Source organism: Ovis canadensis, chromosome 7 (assembly GCF_042477335.2).
Source record: "Ovis canadensis isolate MfBH-ARS-UI-01 breed Bighorn chromosome 7, ARS-UI_OviCan_v2, whole genome shotgun sequence".
Classification (NCBI taxonomy): domain Eukaryota; kingdom Metazoa; phylum Chordata; class Mammalia; order Artiodactyla; family Bovidae; genus Ovis; species Ovis canadensis.
In genome coordinates, this window is record NC_091251.1 from 78,246,831 (window position 1) to 78,273,358 (window position 26,528).

Sequence of the window (26,528 nt, forward strand, 5' to 3'; positions counted from 1 at the left end):
GCCTGAGCAGGCTGTGAGAAGCACAGAAGCAGCTGGAGGAGGAGCACTTGCTGTTGAGTGGGGAAGTTTCGTTTGAAGAGGCCAAGCAGGCTAGAGATACTCCCCAAGAAATATGAATCCATGAAAGAAGCTGTGGTGGGGGCTACAGCCACACACAGGGAAAGAAAACCCTCGAACAAACTCCGCAGGACAAAAACTAGATAGGATTGCCTTCATAAAGTATGCTATGGCCATTCTTTATCATTATAATATTATTTTAAAATCTTCTCTCCAGCCCTTTCTCCCTTCACTGGCTGTCAGCCCTTCCTACTTACCTAGTCCGTATCATACCTTTTCTCTTCCTGCCACCGCCCCCAGCCAGATGTGACTTTTTTTTTTTTTAGAAATCTACATACATTAGTGAGTCTCAATGTGTGGGACTCTGGCCAGCTGCAATGGCATCACCTGTGAGCTTGTTAGAAATGCAGAGTCAAGCAGAATCTCTGGGGACTAGAGCCCAGGCAGGAATGCGTGTTGATAAGCCGTCCAGGTGATTGCTATGCAATTTAGTTTTGAGAACCACTGTTTCAGAAGATTAGACACATATGGTAACCAACGAGGACTTAGGGATAGCAACTTAACCCTTTCACTTATTGTGGCTTAAAAAAAATGTATACTTTCTCTGAAAGACATATAAGCAATCCAAATAGAATTTTAATATTTTGGTAAACTCAAAGTGAAGTTATACAATCATACCTACTGAACTGCTGATGGGTTAGCACCAAACCTTCCAGACTGATAGGAAATCTCACATCACAGCTTGCAACCATGTTTTGAATTGTAAAATCGAGGAATCTGGCAGGAAAGCCCAGCTTCTGCACCACACGAGCGTATTTTCTCGCTGCAAGTCGAGACTGTTCTTCGCTGGGGAGGGGCAAGACATTAAAGATGTCTTAATCACTGCGACTGCTGGCAAGTTGGGCTATATTCAGACACTTCTCTGATTTTATTTTTAGCATTTGTACCATGTTTACCATTCACTGTATACAAGGAAGCTGCAGACTTTGAAGAGAAGGACCCACCTCCCCTACTACTGTCCCTAGCACCTAGAAAAGGGTTTGGTACAATGGACAGTTGTTGAATCATAAACAGATTTGTGTCTTTTTTTCTTTTACTTGTTTTAAGTGCTATTAGATAAAATTAACAATTTACACCAGTTCTCGAAAGGCGTCTTCAGGTCAGCAGCAGTAGAATCACCCGAGAACTTGCTAGAAATGCCAAGTCCTAGGTCCCACCTCAGCTGTGCAGACACTCTGGGTGGGGCCCAGCGATCTATGTTGTAACAAGCCCGCCAGTGACTGTGGTGCTAAGGGTTTAGAACCATCCGTGTCGTCTAAAAGTACGTGCCATTTAGATGAGGACAGCAGCAGCAAAAATAAGGACATGTGCACACAAAAAAAGTCAACACGAGAAAAAGTAAGATATGAGCCATCTGAGTGGCACAGGTAGGATGTCAGGACTTGGATCTTTATGGGGCAACTTATATACTTATAAAAAGAGTCATACCTCAAAATCTGTCCAGTTTTGCTTAGGCTTTCTTATACAACTGTCATTCAACTCATGCTCAAAATGAGAAAGACATAAATTCACCCAACTCTGTGGCTATGTTCTTCTAACCATTTGTCCAGCTCTGTCCTTAAATCTATGGCAGAGAATGTGAAATCCTGAGATTTGGGGCTTTGTCAGTGGTCACTATGGTCACTACCAAGTGACTACTTTCACCAAAGTGAAAACAGTGAGCAGCAGGGGTTGCCAAACAGGGACAACACCTGGTGAGTAAAACCTACGAATTCTACCCTCTGTTATGGCTTATCCCTATCTTTAAGTTGAAAATCAGAAAGCACATTAAAGAAAAGCCAGATTGAATTTACTTGCCTGGACCAAAGAGACTGGTAGAGTCTCTTTCTATTCTAGATCTCTCACATCATAGTCCAATTTTCACATCACCTCACTCTATGCTGATTCTCTTCATCCATTTCCAACTCCTGAAATGTCCCTAGCAGGGCCATGTCCCCATAGCAGAAGTGAAATAAGTGGTTCCCATTCTTAAAAAACATATTTCACCTAACTAACCCACTACATTTCCTACAGTGCTAACCTTTATAAAGTCAAATTTCAAGAATTTTCATAGCCCTATAGTTTCTTGTATCACACAGAAATTCCCATTCAAACAACTAACAGTTAAAGTTTACATATATGTTCTTGTACAAACACTTGAAACTAGGTTAAGAACCTTGAAATTTCAACACCAGTGGTGATTACCACTGATAAGTTTAGCCCCTCTTCACTTTTCTGTGCAAACACAGGTATCCCTTACTCAGCAAACTCTGGTTATTACAACTGAAGAAACTACACTGGGATACTTTTTTTGGAGATAATTCTGATATCCCTTATACTAACCAAACTTTCACAACTCTCGATCCAAAACTTAACCTCAATATGTGTCTATTAATAATACTATATGTGGCTAAATAATTTTATTTTTTGATTGAATCAAAACTATCTTCCTAGATATTTGTTCCCTCTGCTCCCATTTTAAACAATGCTGAAATGAACATCTTTGCAGAGTTGTCCAAAAATGACTTCAAAATGGAGATTTCTAGATGAGAGGATACACAGATCAACAGAAGAGAAAGTCCGGAAACTTACCTGGACACAGGTAATGGTGGCCACCAGTTACATGTGGCTATTTAAATTTGTATTAATTTTAAAACAAAATAAAAATTTCAATTTCTCTGTGGTATTAGCCATATTTCAAGTTCTCATGAGCCACATGTGATAAGAGGCTACCACACTGGACAGCACAGATACAGAACATTTCCTTCATCTAGAGAAGGCTCTAGGTGAATCAAAACATTAATTTCCTCTCTTCAATACAAAGCAAGACTTGAAAGAAACAAGAAAAACATATGGAGGTCAATACTTACACTTGGGGAATGCCTTCCTAAGCGTGAAGCCAAACACTGAAGCCATAAAGAGAAAGATTGGATAGACTAACCATACACACAAAAATTGTATATTTAAAAAACCCCAAAATATCACTAACATTAATATGGGAGAAATACTTATAGTCCAAAATGGCAAAAATACTTAAATACCAAAAGATAAATATATCCATAGAATATTGGGCAAAAGATACAGTAGACAGTTTATATCCTTATGAAAAGTTAGTCTCACTAGTAAATAAAAATTTAAATTACATTTAAAACAATGTAACTTTTGCCAATAAATTTGGCAAATATAAAGATGAATATTAACACTCAGTGTATATTGAAGAAAATTGGTTCCCTTTCAGGAGGACAATTTACTCCTTATTTACTAACACCTGGAGGGAAGAGTGGCTCTCCTACTAGCTTTATGGCGAACAGATCTCCATCAGCACAGGCTACCTCGGCATGAGAGCCAGGAAAGAGAAGCCTTTTAAGAGATCCCTCCTGAGTGAATGCTCAAGCTAGTGGTCAAGAAATGTCTAATTGCCCTCCTTTGAAAAGTCCTATCCATGTATCTGCCTGCAATGAGGAAAACACACAGGAACTACTTCCCCAGATTTATAACAGGCTTTACTACTACTATAGCTTTTCTTTTTCTCATTTTAAATATATCTTAGAAACAAGTTGTAATAGCCTAGTGAAGCGCCCTTCGCTATGCTACTAAGTCACTTCAGTCGTGTCTGACTCTGTGCGACCCTAGAGAAGGCAGCCTGCCAGGTTCCCCGGTCCTTGGGATTCTCCAGGCAAGAACACTGGAGTGGGTTGCCATTTCCTTCTCCAATGCATGAAAGTGAAAAGTGAAAGTGAAGTTGCTCAGTCATGTCCGACTCTTAGCGATCCCATGGACTGCAGCCTGCTAGGCTCCTCCGCCCATGGGATTTTCCAGGCAAGACTACTGGAATGGGGTGCCACTGCCTTCTCTGTCCCTTCACTATGGGAGACTGTAAAGTGGGATATGCCAGTATTATGAGGCTGAATGTTTTTAACCCCTAACTTCGCATTTCATGAATGTAACTCTTCAGCAAAGTATTTTGCATCTACTATGTGTTTTAGAACATTAATACCATCCTTCCTTGTTTCACGTACTGAATTGTTTGTCTGGTTTTGGAGGAGGGTGGCTCCTCTTACCTTTTGGCTCCTGTGCAGACCATTTTCCCAGAGCTAAATATGAGGGCTGTAGTCCTGGGCTCTCGGATCCTCATTATGACAGCTGCAAACCTCTAAAGACAGAAGCCAAAAGAACAATTAACCTCCACGAGGGGTTAACACCTGCTGAAGCTGAAACTCCAACACTTTGGCCACCTGATGTGAAGAACTGACTCACTGGAAAAAACTCTGGTGCTGGGAAAGATTGAAGAGAGGAGAAGGGGTGACAGAGGATGAGATGGTTGGAAGGCATCACCGACTCGATGGACATGAGTTTGAATAAGCTCTGGGAGTTGGTGATGGACAGGGAAGCCTGGCATGCTGCAGTCCATGGGGTTGCAAAGAGTTGGACATGATTGAGCAACTGAACTGAACTGAAGGGTTAGCATTATTCCAGTTGCAACGGTGAGCTAGACATGAAAAGTGTTGAATAAATTGAAATTTAGTGGGAAACTAAAAAATGTCTGGGTCTATTCTCCTACCCTAAGGTTAACAAAACGATCATGATTCTAAAACGTACACGATTCTAAAAGAATAATAGTAAAGCTAAAATTTGAGTATCTGTTATGTTTCAGACCCTATGCTAAAAGTTTTATAGGACTTATTGCATTGAAGTGCTGACAGTAGAAAGAACCCTGAGTCAGCACTACACACAACTGATCAAGGCCTATTAATGTTTTCCAGGTGTTTACTAAAATGGTGGCACTCTCACCTGATATTCATTTTGTTAAATTCTTAAGACATCTGAAATGCCAAACCAGAATTTTTCCAGCTGTCAAGTCTGCTGCTGCTAAGCCGCTTCAGTCGTGTCCGACTCTGTGCGACCCCATAGACAGCAGCCCACCAGGCTCCCCCATCTCTGGGATTCTCCAGGCAAGAACACTGGAGTGGGTTGCCATTTCCTTCTCCAATGCATGAAAGGGAAAAGTGAAAGTGAAGTTGCTCAGTCGTGTCCGACTCTTAGCGACCCCATGGACTGCAGCCTACTAGGCTCCTCCGTTCATGGGATTTCCCAGGCAAGAGTCCTGGGGTGGGGTGCCATTGCCGTCTCCGGCTGTCAAGTCTAAGTATGGACAAATCCTATGCATCAAATTGAGAGGAGAACTGAGGACGGCAGCTGAGGCTCAAGATGTTGATTGCTCAATTGTGTAGTCAATCATAGCTACATCCTTAAAAATTCTAGGCCATCACTGGGCTTCTGTCCTCATCATAGCTAGCAACACAAAAGATAAATAGGAAAGCTTTGTTTCACTAGGTAATATTCAGGTAATATTAAAATTCAGATGTCAATAGCACCACTACCACAATAGGAAACAAAGACTTTATCCATAAATAGTTGATGTTGGCAAGGTCCTCTGGGTTCTGACTAATATGGCCTTTCTCATCTAACTCCTTAAATCCTCCACTACCCAAGACAGTGAACTTTTCCCCCGTAGGCACCAGGTCTTACTCATCTTTGTACTAAGTAATTTAACTAATCATTAATGTTGATTGAATTAATAAATCCTAGGTAAATAGACCACTGAAAATGGGATGCCTGGCCTTGGAAAGACACAGAAAAGAATAGATTTTATTAAACTTTGATTTTAATAGATAAGATAGAATTTAATAAAATAGATTTTATTAAAGCTGGAATCATACACTTCAAATTTGCACTTTATGCAATTGAGATTTCCCAGGTAAGAGAAACTATAAGTGAAAAAATACATGTGTCAGCTGAATGGGAAAACAATTAGAAAAAATTATTTCCATGAATATGATGACATTGTAAGAACGTTAGCATTTCCATAGTCAGGCTGAAAATAGTCACACTGAAAGGTTTTTCTGAATAACAAGGAAAAGATCTTAATGTTTAGAACTGCTTAATAAGTATTCAACACAGAAAATGAGATTTTTAAAAGTTCAAAACAGAGAATGAGGCAATTAAACTTTCAAATTGCCAGAAGTCTTCCACCAAACATTTTTTCTTTTTAAAAAATATTAACAAAGGAATGAGTCAATATCATAATCCTATGAAGGAAAGAACATCTAAATAGAACCTAATTATTGAAAAAATTACTGAGAAATCTTACCTTTGGGTTATATTCTGCATTTTTTGCATGCAAAGCTATTTTCTTCAGATCCAATTTACAGGCCAAGTTTACAGTGGAAACTATGTTCCTAAAGAAATAAGTCAACCTAAGTTATACCAGATTTTAAAAGTAAAAAATAATTAAAAAATATTTACTTTATTTTATAGGTTTAGGTGACTTCCTAGGGGGAGAATTATTCTAAACGTGAAATATATAGTTACACAGTTCTTAGTATATTGTAAAACTCCTAAAGGACTAAAATAGCTTTTTCTAAAATTTCGTGACTAAGTTTTAGATCTTTTTCAAAATGCCTCAAAATAGAAAGCACAACATCAAATCAACTTGCAAATCAAATTCAGTTTTACATTTTTTTTATCCTTTGTGTTATTCCAACTCCAACCACAATTTACAACAACTAAAGTGCTTTAGTGTAAACAATCATAGAAGGCAATGGCAACCCACTCCAGCACTCTTGCCTGGAAAATCCCATGGATGGAGGAAACTGGTGGGCTGCAGTCCATGGGGTCGCAAGGAGTTGGACACGACTGAGTGGCTTCACTTTCACCTTTCACTTTCATGCATTGGAGAAGGAAATGGCAACCCACTCTAATGTTCTTGCCTGGAGAATCCCAGAGATGGCGGAGCCTGGTGGGTTGCCATCTATGGGGTTGCACAGAGTCGGACACAACTGAAGTGACTTAGCAGCAGCAGTGGTGTAAACAATATAATCCTTCAGGAATATGTAGACTAACCCTCAACTCCTGCTTAGGAGATCAAGAGTTGGTGCTTCATTTTTCAGGTAAATAGTCTAAAACCAAGTCCACTAAGAGCTGATAAAACAAAGGATACTGAGATCTGAAATTCTCTCCCCTACACTATTATGATCCCAGTCAAGAATACAAAATCTATACTCTGAAGCATTACTCATTTAAAACAATAGCAACTTACTGTAGTTGAGGCACAATTCCAGAACATTCTGAAATAGGGGCCATTGGTGTCATAGGAGTTATGGACGCCAGAGGCAAGGAGTGTGGTTTCTCAGGAGAGGGCTGGGCTGAGTTACCATCAGCAGGGTGCAGATGTGAATGGGAACTTGACCCACTGCTGCTGTTTAAGGCCAGGCCAGTGTCCAGTTGGCTGGGTAAGGGCAACGTAGTTTGCCAACTTTGCGTTTTACAGTTTTCTTCAATTTCATGCTTGCTCCTAATGACAGTCTGGTCTTTATTTTCTTGGGAGAGCTCATCTGGTAAGAAGCTAAGATCCACAGCTGAGAAACTGCCAGATGTTTCTGTGACTTCTTCAAGCTGGGGATTAAATGCAGTCTCTGGATTTGATGAAGTAAGCATGTCCACATCATAAGGCACAGATGGGCTCAGCAGGGGTGATCTGGGTGGGGTAGGGGCATCCTAGGCCGTTCCCAAAACAGATAAAACACAACACACAGAACATCATGTCACACCCAAAGGATGCCACCTTGGCTGGCAGGCAGTGTGATCAGGAGGAGGCCGTTCAGATAGCTTATATTCACAGCCTGCTCATTCCACAAAGTCTCCTTAAAGTTCTACTCTAGGGTTACAACACACTTCATGAAAACAGGAAAATACAGAAAAAGCAGGTTTCAAAAAACATTTTTCTTTGGTTAGATTTGTAGTAAGTTGCTACTCTAAATCCACTTCTGTAATTCAGGTAAGTTGACAATCAAACTCTAAATCTGTACTTTGAAAAGTACAGATTTTTCTGTACTCCCTAAGTTGATTATAAACTTCAGTTGACTTGGAAGGTTTTTTTTTTTTGAGTTTTAAAATCATATTTTAAAGAGAAGAGCAGTAAGTGAAGGAAGCTGAGGATACAGCCTTGAGTGCTAATCAAGCCTCCACAAAGGACTCATCTTTATTCCTTCTAGTCAAAGGAGAGATAAGAAATCATTCCATTTATGTGCATAGCGGGAAAGTTATTGAAATTTAAATGGAAAGACTAGTTTAAATCAATGTATTGTATTTCCAGCCCAGGGACAGCTAATCAACTTCCATTATCATCAACCGAGGGAATGAGCTGTGCAACTGAGAGAAACAGCTAATATAAAACTCATGGCCTTTGTTATGGAAAAAAATTGTTGGTACATATTACCACCCACGTCACTCAAGTTGCACGCCTGGATTCTATATTTTGACCACTAGCTGGCAGGATAACCTCACCCATCAGTAGATCTTACTTCCAATAATTGAACAGTCACGAATGCCTTGTGCTGTGTCTTCTCCATGACAAAGTTATCTCAGCTAATATGTCTGGCTAAAAGTGTGTGCTCAGTCGTGTCCAACTCTTTGTAACCCTATGGACTGTAGCCCGCCAGGCTCTTCTGTCCATAGAGTTTTCCAGGCAAGAGTACTGGAATGGGTTGCCATTTCCTACTCCAGAGGATCTTCCTGACCCGGAGATGGAACTCATATTCTTTACCACTGTGCCACATGGGAAGTATATACATATATATCTGTGTGTGCTGTGTACTAAGTCACTTTAGTCGTGTCCCGCTCTGTGAGAATCACCAGACTCCTCTGTCCATGGGATTCTCCAGGCAAGGATACTGGAGTGGATTGACATGCCCTCCTCCAGGGGATCTTCTCAATCCAGTGATGGAACCTGGGGCTCCTGCATTACAGTCAGATTCTTTACCATCTGAGCCACCAGGGAAGCCCATAACAAGTCTGGGTAGATCCTATTGGGACGAGGTGGCCGAGTGGTTAAGGCGATGGACTGCTAATCCATTGTGCTCTGCACACGTGGGTTCGAATCCCATCCTCGTCGGCCTGTGGCTTCTGTGGCCCACTTTGCATTTTATGGAGCTTCCCTGATAGCTCTGGAGAAGGAAGTGGCAACCCACTCCAGTATTCTTGCCTGGAGAATCCCATGGACGGAGGAGCTTGGTGGGCTACAGTCCACGGGTCGCAAAGAGTCAGACACCACTGAGCGACTTCACTTTCACTTTCTGATAGCTCAGTTGTAAAGAATCCTCCTGCAAAGCAGGAAACCCTGATTCAATTCCTGGGTGAAGATCCCCCGGAGAAGGGATAGGCTACCCACTCCAGTATTCTTGGGCTTCCCTTGTGGCTCAGCTGGTAAAGAATCTGCCTGCAATGTGGGAGACCTGGGTTCGATCCCTGGGCTGGGAAGATCCTCTGGAGAAGGGGAAGGCTACCCACTCCAGTATCCTGGCCTAGAGGATTCCATGGACTGTATAGGCCATGGGGTCGCAAAGAGTCTGCAAAGAGTCAGCAGGACTGAGCGACTTTCACTTTTACTCTTTCACTTTCAGATCCAATTGATGGTGCTGTTACCACAAGTCCAGCAGATGGCAGCGGTGACTAAATGTTAGACAAAAACATTTGGAAGAATGCAGTTATTCTCTTAAAATAAGATTTGACCTTATTTCATTTTGAATTATGTTATTAGCCCCATCTCCCTCCACCCCCACCCCACAGGTGGGCCCTAGGGAGAGTGAGGTGGGGACAGCGGCCCAGATCCCTCTCCATTATTTCCGGGGCCTCTTCTGTTCTAGCTAGGAAAGATTCCATCAGCCAATTTACGCTAAAGCACTAATGTCTGCAACATCGGTGACTCCCCTCCTTTTTCCCATTACGGCATTTTAGCAGAAGGCAAAACTCCCACCCAAAGAACTGAACTTCAACAAGGAACTTGAGGCAATGGCAACAAGATATTAAAGAGGGATGTTTTATGTCAGTGGAACCCTGAAAGCCTCCTGTCTGAGTTCACTTATAGGAACACACCTTAGAGAACAAGCTTACAGAGTATTCCCTAAGTGTACAGAGTATAGCCTTATACTTGAAGAAACTTTTTGTTAAACTGTCTTTACAGAGCCATTAACTCATCTTTCACGGAATCTTCCCAGCTTGGGCTCTCCTTTAAATGCTGTGGGACTTCACAGTTTCTACTTCACTGCTAATCACTCGTCTATTTAAGCAGCCCCCAACTGCCACCACCCCCTCCGAAAGTTGCTCTCTTGCTTTTTCACTTGTTTTTGGCTCCACCACATGTATGATCTTAATTTCCTTAGCAGTGATGGAAATCCAGGCCCCTAAAATGGAAACTCAGAGTCTTAACCACTGGACCAACAGGGAAGTCCCTTGTTTTTCTTTTTGGGGACTCCTTCCTCTGTTTTCTACAGTTCTCAGATTAAAAAGCAAAACCTCAAAATGTGAGAATCAACAAGTCGAAAGACGCCTCAGGTGTCTCTAATTTGTATTCACACTGGACCAGCAACCTTTAGTAAGTTAATTCATCTCTCGAACCTTCTAGTTTTTCAACTGAAAGATGGAGATAATGAAGCCCAGCTCGTACGGTCGCTAGAAGTTTTACTAGAGATAAAATGAAGGCGGACTCCGGGGTGCGCTGGACGTGGGCCCTGACTCTGGGACAGTGGCGGCGGCTTCCAGGCTCACCTGGGCGGAGCACTGGTCCAAGTAGAGCTCCAGGTACGTCTCCTCCATGGGTGGAGGGCTCACTGTTGGGAGCTGAAAGGTTGGTAATGGGGGGAAGAGCCAGCGCGTATGGAGCTGCGGCTGAGCTGGCCAGGCGTGTGGGGCGCAGAAGCCATTTATTGGCTGCTGCTCGTGGAGAGGCGGGGCCTGGGCCAGGGCTGGGAGCCGCGGACCAAGGGCCGGGCAGGGGGCCTCGCCCGGTCCCCCCAGTCCCGCAGACGGCTGGAGGGAACGGTTGCAGAACTCAGCACCCGGCCCATGAGTCCCTTACCTTGCTGGGGAAGGAGGGCTGGGGCAGGAAGACTGTTTTCGCCTGAGTGCAATCGCTGCACTCGGCCCACAGCTGAGAGGCAACGCGGCCTGCCAATCTGGAGAGTTCCTTCCACCTGCAAATGCTGCCCTTACCTTTTGCAGGAGAAAAGGTCTCTGTTGTTCAGTCACTAAGTCATGTCCGACTCTTTAGGAGCCCATGGACTACAGCACGCCAGGCTTCTCTGTCCTTCACAATCTCCCAGAGTTTACTCAAACGCATGTCCATTGAGTGGGTGATGCCATCCAACCATCTCATCCTCTGTCTCCCCCACTTTTTCTCCTACCCTCAATCTTTCCCAGCATCAGGGTCTTTTCCAATGAGTCAGTTCTTTGTATCAGGTGGCCAAAGTATTGGAGCTTCAGCATCAGTCTCTCCATGGAATATTCAGAGTTGATTTCCTTTAGGATTAACTGGTTTGATCTTCTTGAAGTCCAAGGGACTCTCAAAAAATCTCCTCCAGCACCACAATTGGAAAGCATCAATTCTTTGTCACTCAGTCTTCTTTATGGTCCAACTCTCACATCTGTACGTGACTACTGGAAAAACCATAGCTTTGACTATACGAACCTTTGTCAGCAAAGTGATGTCTCTGCTTTTTAACACACTGTCTAGGTTTGTCATAGCTTTTCTTCCAAGGAGCAAGAGTCTTTTAATTTCACGGCTGCAGTCACCATCTGCAGTGATTTTTGGAGTTCATTGTTAGCATCATGAAATGCGTTGGGCAGTGAGAAAAAAAATTTTTTAATAGAATTTTTTTTTCTTGAGTAAAGTGAGTGGAATTTTAGGCATTTTACCCAGTCAGGTGTTGGACTTTTATGTTATAATCACTTCTCACTTTCAAATTCCAGCTGGCTTTTTTCCAATCTCAGACAATTCAGTCTAAAGCCACGTATAAAAGAATGTGTTGCTGCACTTAGGGTTGTGCTGTGCTAAATCTCTGCAGTCGTGTCTGACTGTTTACAACCCCATGAACTGTAGCCCGCGAGGCTCCTCTGTCTATGGAATTCTCCAGGCAAGAATACTGGCATGGGTTGCCATTTCCTTCTCCAGGGTATCTTCCCCACCCAGGGATTGAACTCATGTCTCTTATACCTCCTGCATTAGCAGGCTGGTTCTTTACCATTAGTGCCACCTGGGAAGTCCACAGTTAGGGTTGATGCAGTTCAGGAAGGTAATGTAAAACCAAATAACCAGAAGATTTTCCTCTTTCTTGAAATTTAATTTTTGGTGCCTCAGCTTTCATAAGAACTTACATGTGCAGAATGGTTCTATAAATACAATTGATACTCTTAATATGAGATATTTCAAAATGGAGACATGCATGTCCCCATTCTAGCCTATGCTCTCTGAGAGGAGGATTGTTAATTATTCATCTTTGTGCCTTTGAAGCAAGCTCATAGATAATCAGTAAAATTTGATCAGTGAATGAAAATCTGTCCTCAGAATGGAGCATAGTAGAGACAGAGAACTCTAAGAATCAGGTCTAAAAATCACATACAATTTCTAATTGAAAATATAGGATATATTTTGACAAAGCTGGGATTTTATATAATAGTTATACTGATGAATTATTTAATGATTTATATTTAATAAGATAACTCATCAAAAATGTTTAGCATAATACCTGTTTAGTAACTCAAATATTAGCTCTTAGTTTTGCTATTAGACAGATAAGGACCAAATTGTGTCTCGCCCCTCCCCCCCAGTTCATATGCTAGAAACCTAATCTGGGTAACTTGTGTCCTTGTAAGAAGAAAGAGACATCAGACTGTGAGGACACAGTAGGAAGGTGGCCATCTTCAAGCCAAGGAGAAGGGCCTCAGGAGAAACCAGACCTTCTGACTCCTTGATCTTGGACTTTCAGCCTCCAGAACTGTAAAAAAAATAATTTTTTTTTCTTTAAGCCATTCTTTCTGTGATAGTTTGCTGTGACAGCCCTAGCAGGCTAAAATATATGCTTATAAAGTATCTCATCATATGTGGAATCCTGAGATGGTCCCCCAAATTTCCACCTTCTCCCAGTTATTCAAACAATAATCTAGGTGCTGCTGTAAAGGTATTTTGCAGGTTTAATTAAGGTCCCAAACCAGTTAACTTTAAGAAAGAGAGACACATTATCCTGAGTGAGCCTGACCTAATCAACTCATCAGGCGAGGCCTGACAAGGAACCAGGCCCTTTCTTGGGAGAAAGATTCAAAACTTGAGAAAGAATTGCCATGAGGGAGATTCTCCACTGCTGCTTTGGAGATGGATGGGGTCATGTTGCAGAGAGGATGGGTGACTCGGAGTAGCTGAGAGTGGCCCACACTTGACACCAGCAAAGAAATGGAGACCTCAGTCCTACAGCTGTAAGGATCTAAATTTGGCTGGCAACACAGAAAGGAGTCCCTGAAAGAAACTCAGCCTAGCCATGACCTTCATTTCAGTCACGTAAGCTCTGAGCAGAGAGTCCAGTCATGCTGTGCTCAGACTTCTGACCTGTACAACTGTGATCTTATAAAAAGGTATGGTTTTGAACCACCAAACTTGTGGTTTGTTATGCAGAAATAGAAAACACATACATCATAAGTTGTGAATAAGAAGTAGGGACACAGATTTGCAGTGATCTGCTGGACAAATGATAAGTTGAATGAATAAAATGTTAATAATTCTGAGTTTGAAGTTATTTGCAAATAAAGAGTTTCAAAATAAAAGATGAATAACTGGTTTTGTAGATGTTTTCAGCTTTCGTAAGAGTTAATTTATTCAAAATCTTAAATTGTTTTATTTCTGAGAATCAAAGATCGGTATGGTTTTGGTAAATGATAACTGATAGCTGGCATTTGTTCACCTCTTATGATGGGCCAAGCTATATTCTAAATATTTCCTATCTATGAACTCACTTAAACATCACAATAACTCTGTGAGGTAAAGTGAACGTGTTTGCTCAGTTGTATCAGACTCTGTGACTTCATGGACTGTAGCCTGACAGGCTCCTCTGTCCATGGAGTTCTCCAGGGAAGAATGCTGGAGTGGGTAGCCATTCCCTTCTCCCGGGGATCTTCCTGACCTAGGGAATGAACCCAGGTCTCCTGCATTGCAGGTGATTCTTTACCTAATACTCTTATCATTTTACAGTTGAGGACACTGAAGCACAGAGAGGTTAAGTAACTTGTCCCAGGTCACTCAGCTCCATTCAGAATTCTAACTCCAAAGCCACGTGCTATGTATTGTTCCCCCATCAAAGTCTACAGATGTAGTCTACAAAGTCTACAGATCAAAGTCTACATTTCAGATTAGTTTGCTTTCATATGCACTGTGCTTGTTAATCTGTTTTGATTCTGAAGATTTTTTGTCTGTTTTATAGTTCAGAATTTGTAATATTTTTTACTTTGACAAAAAAATGGGGGGTACAAAAGCCCCACTGTATCCAAGCATTTTAATTCATTATTTCATAATTTACTATTGTAAAAATGAAATGAGTTGTATGGGAGTATGTGTGAACTTTTACCAAGCACTTTGCATGAAATATTGTTTGTAATGTCTTTAAGAGAGTAATGCCAAACCTGAAACATTGTAAGTCAACTATACTTCGATAAAATATACATATTAAGGAAAAAAAAGGAGAGTAACATCAAGACTTAGATGGACCATGTCAATGATCATGAAGACTCTTTGAGAGGTCAACTCTGAAAAATAGGCTTTTTACTCTTTAAGAGGTTGCTCCTCATCATAGAAAATATTAAAAAGAACCCACATCTCACATTAAATGTAATTTATATGAAACTATTTAATAGCTGAGTTGCTGTGGTTAGTTGATATGTCACATTTTGTAAACATTTGATCCAATGTTTCAATTTTGAATTTAAAAGACTTTGGAGCCAATGGATTTTTCTCAGCTCTCAAACAATTTTATTGGCCCTTGAAAAGCTTGTAGGGCGTAGGTGCTGGGCCTTAGCTGCTAAAAGGCAATCACACTGCTTGCTGCAGAATGGAGATGGAATTTCGCTGTTGATGAAACTTTAGGAAACACCGTTTCTAGGTGTTTCCTAGAGGGTGCTCTTTCCTCTCCAGAAAGGAACTCCTTGTTTGGGGAGCAAACAGCTTTTGGAGACAATACAAAGGAGTCCTTGCACCCCTAGATGTTAAAATAAAAAGTGAATATTACTCTGTGCTCAGAAGACCAGAGGGTACTTCCAAAAATACTGATAACTAGAATTAGGGAATTCCCTGGCCATCCAGTGGTTAGGACTTCAAGCTTTCACTGCCAGCGGCAAGGGTGCAGGTTCAGTCCCTGGTCAGGGAACTAAGATCCTGCAAACTGCAGGGTATGGCTAAAAAAGAAGAATTAGGATTTGTCACTGTACCAATCAGTGCAAATGTATTTTTACATAATTATACAAGTGGATTCAATCTTTTTAGTGCTGAAAGCAACTGTAAGTGCTTTAGAGTAATCTACGTTCTTACCACCTTGATAGGTGCATAAGTGAGGGGCAATTTTGCTGCCTAGGAATAAGCTGAGAAACGAGAGTTTGCGAGGTCATTAGGTTTCTTGAGGCCATGTTAGGAGAGAACGTTCTTTAATCTGGTGCCAGCTTTGCTAGGTGTAGCCTTCTCTTTCTTTCGGGAGCCCTGGACATTCATTGTGATGAATCTCCGCATTGAACTATCAGTTCTCCTGACAGGGATTTTATACACAAGAATAGGTAGGTGGATTTGAGCACTGCTTGAAGGTCTTGTGCAGATCAAAATTTGATGAATTCCCTTCCTTTCAGTGATTATTTGAAATAAAAATATCCTGCAATAACTCATCCTTTCCCTTTTCAGTGGATTTGGAGCATAAGAGTCAGCATCTGGGAAAGAGCCTGGGTTAGGACTTAATCGAGGAGGCTCTGAAGCAAAGTCACAGATAACCTTCTTAGTAACCACAGCCTTGGCTCCCCGCTCTCAGTCCATGGCAAATTTTGCATGGTAACCACTCCACAGTGCTTCCCTGATAATGCCAGTGCTTTCCTTCTCAGGTCACACTGGGCTCCGCATGAAAAGAAGACTTGTGTGTTTTAATTTTTGCAGAAAATGGCTCAATTTCTTGTAAAATGAAAAAGTTAAAATTTCACAAGTTCTCTTCTCTTTTTGATTCATCCTCATTAGGAGATCCAACCAGTCCATTCTGAAGGAGATCAACACTGGAATTTCTTTGGAAGGAATGATGCTAAAGCTGAAGCTCCAGTACTTTGGCCGCCTCATGCGAAGAGTTGACTCATTGGAAAAGCCTCTGATGCTGGGAGGGATTGGGGGCAGGAGGAGAAGGGGATGACAGAGGATAAGATGGTTGGATAGCCTCACGGACTCGATGGACGTGAGTCTGAGTGAACTCCGGGAGCTGGTGATGGACAGGGAGGCCTGGCGTGCTGCGATTCATGGGGTCACAGAGTTGGACACGACTGAGCGACTGAACTGAACTGAACTGATATGTACCATTAGAGAGTTTCTACGACAAAGAATACATTACTTTTAAGCCTGTAGATAGCAAGTGTTATGTATGAGCATAGTTTTGGCAGTTGTTACATGGAAACAGAACTGCATCAATCAGCACTGATTCTGGGCAGGATGGAGTTGCTTTATCATTTCCCGAACTGAATGCATCCAGGGAAACCTCATCCCAGAAGTCTGCTCTACCTGCCCTACCGGGCACAGCAGATCAGGTTTTCCGGCATCTGCTTGGCAAAATATGTATAAGGGTTTCCGCTCCTGTCTTCTCTTTCACCTATGCTTTGTACACACCTTGCTAAAATATGAATCTTTGCACATGCCTGTGCTTGCATATTGTATAATTAGAGGCAAGTTGGGAATGACTCTCCAACACTATCTTTCCTGCCTCCAGAATTAACATTTAAAATTTTAATTCTGATACTCATTCTTAGGAAACTTAAAATGTGTTTATATTTCTTATGTGAAATCAGGTAAACTTCTGAGACTGCAGCTGTTTACCCATCTGTGAAGGGTCTGCCTCGGTATTTCTAACCTGGGAAATGCAAGAAGATTGCTTTTGTTCTCTGCTTGGAAGAGAGGACTATGTGGATACATATTAGGAGGTGGTAGTGTTCGGTGGTTCAGAGTCTGAACTTGGCAGTTAGATCCAGTTGGAATCTTAGTTTCATCATGCACAAGGATTGTGGTTGCAGGTGTTATTTACTATCTATAAGCCTGAAGTTTCTCCCCTGTGAAATGGAGCTAATCACAGGTTTCTCTTAGATTTGTGGTGAGGATTACAAGCAATAATCAGTAGAACACAGGTCCTGGTGCTTACTAAGTGCCCAGTCAGTGATGGTAGGGTTACCAGGAATATTATCTGCAGCCAAGTGGCAGTGACTGCCAACCCTCACATCTAATGGTGAACATCTTTTAGAAAACTTTAGAGTATTCTAAAACAAAAGAAAAGAACCATTTCTTAAGAGCCTTGACCTTTTAGAAATAGCCCGTGGGATCACAAGGGGGAGAGTATAGTGTGCAGAGAGAGCGAGCAGGGCAGTGAAGGTTTCCACATTCCTGAGAGGCCCTTGAGGGGAGCAGCCTTTGGGAGGTGAGTCAGCACACCTACCCAGTTCTGAAGAGGCTGCTTAGGGCTACTGAGTCACTTTTCCCTTAAACCAGGAGCCAGCCTCTCCCCACCCCCTTTCTTCCCTTCTATTTCAGAGTCACATCAATACTAAGAGGTACAATGAGAATGATAAAATATAATTACCATGATGACAAATCCACAGATGATGTTCTTTATGAAATGGATTCTCCTTGGACATGCTGGCTCACTCAGAAGGGCCACTGAGTGACAGACCTCCCAGTTGTGCTTCTTGTAAGTCAAAGGGAGTAGCTGCTGGCAGAAAGGTCCTGGGAGTGGCCAAGAAGAGACTCCCCACCTTTGGGGAAGACTTGCGCGTTTACTCCTTGGAAGAAAAGCTATGATCAACCTATATAGCATATTCAAAAGCAGAGACATTACTTTGCCGACTAAGGTCCGTCTAGTCAAGGCTATGATTTTTCCTGTGGTGTCATGTATGGTTGTGAGAGTTGGACTGTGAAGAAGGCTGAGCGCCGAAGAATTGATGCTTTTGAACTGTGGTGTTGGAGAAGACTCTTGAGAGGCCCTTGGACTGCAAGGAGATCCAACCAGTCCATTCTGAAGGAGATCAACCCTGGGATTTCTTTGGAGGGAATGATGCTAAAGCTGAAAGTCCAGTACTTTGGCCACCTCATGCGAAGAGTTGACTCACTGGAAAAGACTCTGATGCTGGGAGAGATTGGGAGCAGGAGGAGAAGGGGATGACAGAGGATGAGATGGCTGGATGGCATCACTGACTCGATGGACGTGAGTCTGAGTGAACTCCGGGAGTTGGTGATGGACAGGGAGGCCTGGCGTGCTGCGATTCATGGGGTCGCAAAGAGTCGGACACGACTGAGTGACTGAACTGAACTGAGCACTTCACTGCTGATGAGGGGCTGGATAGAGCACTCACCCCTTCATAACATTTCCAAATATGTCTCTGTGATGACTTTTTTATTTCAAGGCAACTTATCTGTCATTTTCCCCCAATATTCTTTACTCTGTGCAAGACACATCTTAGATGCCATGGAGGATACAGAGAGAAGGAACTTTCAAAATTAGGGAAAATGATAAAATCTACCACAATAAAGATAATAATAATAATAACACTTACTGATATTTTACTGTTTCCAGGCTCTGCTTTAAGGCCCCTTCAGTGTCTTTTTATTTGGACTTCCCTAGTGGTCCAGTGTTTAAGACTCCATGCTTTCACTGCAAGGGGCATGGGTTCCATCCCTGGTGGGGAACTAAGATCCTGCATGCCATGTGACTAAAAAAAGTTTTGTTTTGTTTTGAATCAAAACAGTGCTATAAGAAAACGTAATTATCATCTCAATTTCAAAGATGAGGAAACTGAGGTCTGTGAAAGTAAGGGGCTTTCTTAGTGTCTAAGATGATAAAGAATCTGCCTGTAATGCAGGATACCTGGATTCGATCCATGAGTTGGGAACATCCCCTGGAGAAGAGAATGGCAACCTACTACAGTATTCTTGGACTTCCCCGGTGGTTCAGACGTAAAGAATCTGCCTGCAACTTAACTAAATCCTTCTTGGTGTTATTGCATGCGTGTATGCAGGACTCATCTTAGTGTGAGTTACTTGGAAGTTACTTTTTGTGAAATAACTCACACAAAAATGAATCCTGCATACAAGCATGCAATAACACCAAGGAGGATTTAGTTAAGTGTCCTGATAGTTTGTAACAGGGAAGGATTACTTCCTGTGTATTGCCATCAGGGCATTCTTCACAGAGGAAGCAGCGTTAAAGCGAAGTATTGAAGAACATAGAGGGGTTGAATGGGCTTCCCAGGTGGTGCTAGTGGTAAAGAACCCACTGCTGGTTCAACCCCTCAGTCGGAAAGCTTCCCTGGAGGAGGGTTGGCAACCCACTCTATTACTTTTGCCTGGAAAATCCCCATGGACAGAGGACCTTGGTGGGCTGCAGTCCATAGGGTCATGGAGTCGGACACGACTGAAGCGACTTAGCCCACAGAGGGTTGCATTGTGGCCCCCAAAAAGACACATCCTCTTCCAAACTGGGAATGTGACTATTTGGAAAAAGAGTTACTGTAGGTGTAATCCAGATAAGGAGCTTGAGATGAGATCATCCTGGATTTTGGGGGGGCCCTAATTCCTGTGACAAGTGCCCTTTTAAGAGAAAGGCAGGGGGAGATTGGAGACCCTGACACACAGGGAGAAGGCCATGAGGCGATGAAGACAGAGATTGGCAGCCCTAATTCAGGGGTGCTGGCAAACACTAGGAGAGAGGATGAAACAGATTGTCCGTGAGAGAACCAGTCCTGCCAGCACCTTGATTTTGGACTCATGGCTTCCAGGATTGTGAGAGAATAAATTTCTCTTGTTTAAAGCCACCCAGTTTGTGATAATTTATTGTGTCAGCCCTGGGAAATGAATACAAAGGGTATGTGAGAATCGCTGGGAAACAACAGCTCAAGCTAAGACACTAAAGTGGAAAAATACAGAGATGTGAGTGTGTGTCTCTTTCAGTTTGGTTGAAGCATAAAGATCCTGAAAGGGAACAGGGTGTTGAAGATGGAGGTCATATCATATGATGGAGGCTGGTGAATTTCAGGTTAAGAAATCTAGATTTTATTTGCTGAGCAATGAGGAAAATTAATTAGAAAATTAAGGTATCCCTGAGCTGGCAAGAGGTGATGTGTAAGTGTGTTTTGCGACCCACGCAGGGTAGCCCTCCAGGCTCCTCTGTACATGGAATTTTCCAGGCAAGAATCCTGGAGTGGGTTGCCATTTCCTTTTCCAGGGGATCTTCCCAACTCAGGGATCGAACCCACATCTCTTTGCATCTTCTCATTGGTAGGCGATTTCTTTATCACTACCACCTAAAAGCAAGAGATAATACGTATGTATACAGTTACTTCAGTCATGTCCAGCTGTTTGCAACTGTAGCCCTCCAGGCTCCTCTGTCCATGGAAATTTCCAGGTAAGAATACTGGAGTGAATTGCCATAGCCTCCTGCAAGGGATCTTCCAGACCCAGGGATCAAACCCACATATCTGCATTGGCGGGTAGGTTCTTTACTGCTGAACCGCTAGGGAAGCACAAGAGGTAATAGGGGCCTGAAACAAGGCAAAGGGATTGGAAGGAAGAAAAGGGACAGAGGAAGGTATCTTGTGGGAATTCGAGAGACTTGGCAATGGGTAGATCTCAGCCTGGCTTGCTAAGTAGCTTGATCCGTATTTTACCTGCTCTTGCTTATGCGCCTTTGTCTTCTGACCTGCATCACACTCACATGTTAAATGAGCTACCTCAAGTCTTTTGGCTGCCTGTCAAGTCAGATTATGAACTTGTTCTGGTCTTCTGGTAGTCAAGCTGCACTCTAGGTTGGGGACTTTTTCTGAATCTTGGGACTGCTTCTTTGACTAAGATCTCCCCCTGCTCCTCCTACGTGAGCTGGACCTCTGGAAGCTTCGGAAGCTGTTTCAGCACCCTTGGTCACCTCGTCCTGGCTCCCATCCTGCCTGAACTGGGAGCAGGGCCTCATTCCTGCTATGCTGACCTTATTCCAGCATTCTGTAATAGATCCTGTCTTAACATTTGATGCAGTGTGTGATGGAGAGACGGCATGGATCAAGCCCTGACGTCTGGAATAGGTGCAAATCCCAGAGCCTTTTCAGAGGTTGGACGCTGGCCATGCCTCGGAGACCTTCAATGTGGTCTGAGTCTTCAAGCCTTATTAACATCATATTCCTTCGGTTAGTTTTCCCCAATCATGCTGACCCTCTTGATCTGGTTTTATAAATAGTGTGAGACCAATGGGAGAAAAAGAAAGGGAACCAGAATTTACCCAGGGCTGACTCAATGCCAGTTATCTTGTGAGGTGCTTTGCGTATGTTATCTCATTTCATCTTTGTGTCAGAAGTATGAGGCAGGTGCTATTATCATTTTACAGATGAGGAAATAGAAGCTCAAAGCGCTTAGGTCATATGGTGAGTGGTGCTGCCAGGATTCAACTTTGGGACTTGCCCAGAGACCACACTGCCTCCTACATAAGAGATCATTTGTGGTCAATGCTACTAAAATGGTAGAATTCAGTTTTCGGCATATGTGCAGGATTTGGCTGGTATGTCCTGGTTTTTTAAATTTTGTGCCATGATTTTGTAAGATCATTTCTCCCATGGTACCTCCTAGAGCCTAGGCACTGACCTAGCATTTCCTGGACAGCAGCTTCCAGAAGGTTTGAGGACTTTCTAGGCTGATGAATTTGTGCTGTTTCACAAAAGAACAAAAGTGTTTCAGCATCGGGTTGCAGTTTTCAGTTTTCTGGTCGCATTGCTAGGTTTGGTTGTATTGATATCTTGGAAAGAGTGAATACAAAGTGTTCTTTTATGTAGCCTGTGTCTCTGCATTGGTTTGGGGAAACGAATGGTTTTGGTAGTGTCACAGCAGTACTGCTTACAAAACCTGTGATGCCAGGGCCTCTGTTCATGGTTTCCAAACCCTAGCAAATATCCTCAAGTCCACTATACTAACAGCCTTTGTATAAGCTGTTTTGTCCCACCTTCCTCTTGCTCAATCCCACAAAGTGCTTCTCCCTTCTTTCTGCAATTCCAATCCTACACTTTGCTCTTGGCTCAGTCCCAGCTCACACCCTCCATTAAGCACTATCTGATCAGCTTTACCTTTCTGGATTCCTGAGGCCAGTTTGCTTCCATGGTGCTCCTCCCCAGCTCTCTTTCTAACTCTGGATCTGTGCATTATCTCTTTAATGGATTGTAGCCTCTGAGAGTGAGTGTGGTTAGTCTTCCTTATGGCACCATGGTGCCTGGAAGAATGAGGGGCATACAACCAGGGCATTCATATGATTGAGTCCATAAGTTGCACCTGCATTTCTAGAACATAGACTACCTTGCACAATCTGCATTGCTTTCTCCACCATGTAGAGAATACAGTGCAAATTCCTGAGCATGGAATTTTTGTTTTAGGGAAAAACAAAACACTATACTTCTAGCCTGTAAAAATGCATTATCACCGCTCCTATGATTCTCTCAGCCAAGAATACCATTTCTGGATTGTGTGTCCCTGGAAATTTTTCCTAGACTTCAGCTGTCACCTTCTGTGTGGAGCTCTTCTTGATCTCCCGGGACACAGCTAAGACAGTTTTTCTTCAGAGTATCTGTACCATATCACTTTAGCTCCACCTGGCCTGTATTTCATTTGACCCTGTCCTCTATTTCATTGTTTACACTGACTCTGGATTGCACACTGCTTAAGGAGCAGAAGGGTGTGGATTCACTTCTACACCCAGTTAATGCCCCATGTAGCATAAGCAGCCTTTCATTAAGCCTGCCTCTGGTTGGCATAGCCCCTACTTAGTAGGAAACAGCAGTAGCTCTGACGGCTTGCTTGTAGAGGAGCTGAAAGGGGAGGGCTAGGAGGAAATGTACCTGACCTTTCCTTCTTTCCACTGTCTTCCCTGGTGGCAGAGACAGGGTTCTTGGGTCTCGTTTCTGGATGCATAACTGGCTGTCCTTAGCAACCTCTGTTTCCTGGAGAGGAAATAGAAATCAGTGCGGATTCAGGTACACACGTCGCATCAGAGGCAGGCCAGGGCCTCTGTGTCTTATGAGTCAGCAGGCATTAGACCAAGCTCATCTCTTCCCTTACCTCTAAAAGCCACAAAGCAGCAAACTCATTAGCTCTGCACAGGGAATCAGGAGCATTAGGCCAAGGTCAGAGCAACCTGGATTGTTGCAAGGATTGCTTTTTTTTCAGGGTTGGCGCGGTGAGCCGGTTTCCTTCAATTGCTCACTGCCAGTGAACCAGAGATTTCCTCTTGACATCATTAGTTGGGTGAGCCAGATGTCAGCCACTAGCTGTTTCTAACTTCCCCAGCTTACTGAGCTCATTTGGTCTTTTATGATTTAGTAAAAAATGTCTCACATCTTCATCCGTATGCAGTAAGTAGCTCAGATACTTTCCCAGTGGCTCTGAAAATTCTTTCTGGCAGCACAAACGGAAGAAGCCTGTGTTCCCTCTGCCCCTTCTCTCTGTTTCCTCTGCTTTCTTGGTCTCCACTCTACTTTCTGCCTCCTGTATGCCCTGTTCCTTTTGCATATACTGCCTACTTACTGGACTCCTTACAAACCCTCAGAGCCCAGAGTGCCCTTGTTCCTGGCTGTGAGTGCTGCAGAGTTTACCAACGATTTGGGCAATGGAGTGCATGCCTGTGTATGTGTGTGTGTGTGTTTCCTAGGGCTGTTGTTACAAAGTAATATAAACTGAGTGGCTTAAAACAACAAGAATTTATTGTCCCACGGTTCTAAAAGCTAAAACTCTGAAATCCAGATGGCAGTGGGACTGTATGTCGGCTCAGAAGATACTAGGGAAGGATAACTGCGGGCCTCTCTCCCAGTTTCCGACGCTTCCTTAGGTTGCAGTGTGGTGTTTTTATAAAGACACTAGTCCCACTGGATCAGGGGCCCACCCTTCTCCAGTATGACCTCATCTTAATTACATCTGCAAGTCCTGTTTCCAAAGTCACATTCTGAGGTACAGGGTGTGGGGGTGTTAGGACTCCAACATTTACATTTTGGGAGGATATAATTCAACCCATAACAGAGAGGAGTGTGTGTGTGTCTACGTGCATATTATGTATATTAGGGTTAGGAGTATTACCTTACAGAATATAAGGGCAAAACACTTGCAAATGAATACTTACCCTTCTTAGTTTTTTAAAGTCCCTAAGCCATTGTGTACTTTGGGGAAATTCCTGTGGTCCTCTCTTTCCCTTGGCCTCCTGCCATGTTGCTGGACCCCATCTTACCCTCTTCTTGGACTTCTCTTTGCTTCAACAACTCCAAAAATGTGTGTTTCTGATGTAAAACAGTTAAACTATTTTCCGCTCTCTACAAACCATATAGATGTGATCAAGAGGGCCATCCTAATAACCAAAAAATCCACTTTAAGATTTTTTTTAACAAAGATAGTTCTCTGCTGAAGGAGAAATTCTGTAATCAACTCTGACAGAAACCTTTTTTTCCCCTTCCGTCAGTACATAAAATAAAATTATTTGTTGTTCTAAGTATTTTAGCAGATTAGCCTTTTAAAATTTATTTTATTTCTGGGTGCATTGAAAAAATGATGCCTCTTGCACAAAAAGAGAAGGAAACAAACAAACAAACAAACCCAGAAATGATAGGGAGAATAGGTTGTGTATCTTAGGCCGGGGAGGGCAGCTCATTTCCCTTCTACTGAAACACATACTGATAAGCATGGCATTCTTTCCTGCTGAGCAAGGACATGGCTTCGGAGTCCTCTACAAAGCTGACTCAGGCTGCCATTATTAAGTCCATTAGAGAAGCTGGGGGTGAGGAAACCAGTTTGCCACCACTGGGAGGCAATATGAAGGGAGTTGTATTTTCTGGTGATTACTTCTATTTCTGTTCACTAACAGTTGCTGGTTTGGGGAAATGAGTAGAGTGTGGAGAATGTGATTTCTGTAAGAGTCAGTATAAACTGTGATAATAACCCCCCCAAACTTGGTATTTCTTGCTCACGTGACTCATTGTTTCAGAATTAGTTAAGGATCTGCTCTGTGTTACCTTTATCTAGGAAGTCAGGCTGACAGAACAGCCTCTATCTGGAACATTGCTAGTCTTGTGGCAGTAGAAAACAGACCATGGTGAATCATACACTGACTCTTAAAATTTCTGCTTATAAGTTACTCATGTCACTTCTGTTCACATTTCATTGGCCAAGCCTAATGTCAGTGAAGTGGGCAAGTGTACCCTCCCTTAGGGCTGGGCAGCAAACACATTAATTCAGCTTACATCATATATTTACATTTTATTGTTCTTAAATAAAGGGAGTGAAAGAAAGGAGACTTTTCTCTTTATCGGTTTCAATGGCTGTTCCTTATTTTTCTTACTGTATATAGTAGAAATCTTATTTTGAGGTTTAAAGACTAGAAATACACATTTGATGTGATTAACCTCAGGACTTTTATTATTCAGTGTCTTTTCTTCAGCTGGGATATAATTAGTTTTAACAGAAGGCTGTTTAATGGTCAAAATGAGGTGTAATATTAATGCAGACTAAGATAATCTTAGTGGTTAAATTTGACTCTAATTATCTGACACAGTAGTGCTGTCTTTTAATCACCTTCATAGCAGAATAAAGGTAAACTGAACAGTATTAACCTCATGAACCATACCCTGCTCAACTTTCTGAAAATATACTGTACCCTTATACATAATTTTACTAGGAAAATAATCTTTTCATATTGAAATAGCTATGATAATGTTCACTTCATCCCATTTAATGTAAAAGTTTCAGCATGTGACATACAAAGCAGAATTGCTAACACGTTTGGAAGAACACTGGTTTAGAAAGTGTTGGTAGATGTTACATTCAAAGAGGTTTAGTAATTCGAGGGTTCAGGAGTGCTTGGTTAAACACAGTGAATCTATTATGCAAGAAGTCTGAGAGTCTTCATGATGCATTATTAGCGCACGAGCCACTTACATGGTAGTATTCTTCAGAGCACACTTTAGAAAATGCTGACGCACAGCTTTCAGCCAGTCCATTACAACCATTTTTCAACCTCTCTGGAAAGTCAGTCCTTCAAGCCTTCTGTTTGTTTCTAATTAATCAGCCCTCTGCTTTCTTTGCTTCCCTGTTTATCCATCTTAGACTGAATGATTCATCATTTTAGTAACATGCTTGGCCAATTATCTAAGCCCCCTTATTTCTTGTTTGAACCAATCTGGCAAAACCCCACTGTGGATGGAGCCAACTTTCTGCTTCCATTGAGCCCTGCTGGAGAAAGCCAGATGATCATTTAGTGTCAATTAGGCCCTTAGTATCTGACAATCCTATTAGGCTTCCCGTTCAGCTTACATCCTACTCTCCCACT

The 26,528-nt window shown here is 42.5% G+C and overlaps 1 protein-coding gene and 1 non-coding gene across 2 annotated transcripts in view; one reads left to right on the forward strand and one right to left on the reverse strand.

Annotated features, from left to right (window-relative positions):
* The window catches only part of TBPL2 (TATA-box binding protein like 2), a 42,035-nt gene extending 20,880 nt beyond the window's left edge, over window positions 1-21,155 (reverse strand). The window contains exons 1-6 of the mRNA XM_069597517.1: window positions 21,060-21,155; window positions 10,702-10,962; window positions 7,196-7,653; window positions 6,248-6,335; window positions 4,158-4,249; window positions 736-903 (exon numbers count right to left, since the gene is read on the reverse strand). Of these exons, the coding sequence (XP_069453618.1) occupies window positions 736-903; window positions 4,158-4,249; window positions 6,248-6,335; window positions 7,196-7,653; window positions 10,702-10,962; window positions 21,060-21,155 (1,163 nt within the window). The remainder of the gene's footprint in view (window positions 1-735; window positions 904-4,157; window positions 4,250-6,247; window positions 6,336-7,195; window positions 7,654-10,701; window positions 10,963-21,059) is intronic.
* Window positions 8,968-9,049, forward strand: TRNAS-GCU (transfer RNA serine (anticodon GCU)). Its single transcript has one exon. It is a non-coding gene; the product is annotated as a tRNA-Ser (tRNA).
* Window positions 21,156-26,528: the final 5,373 nt, after the last annotated feature.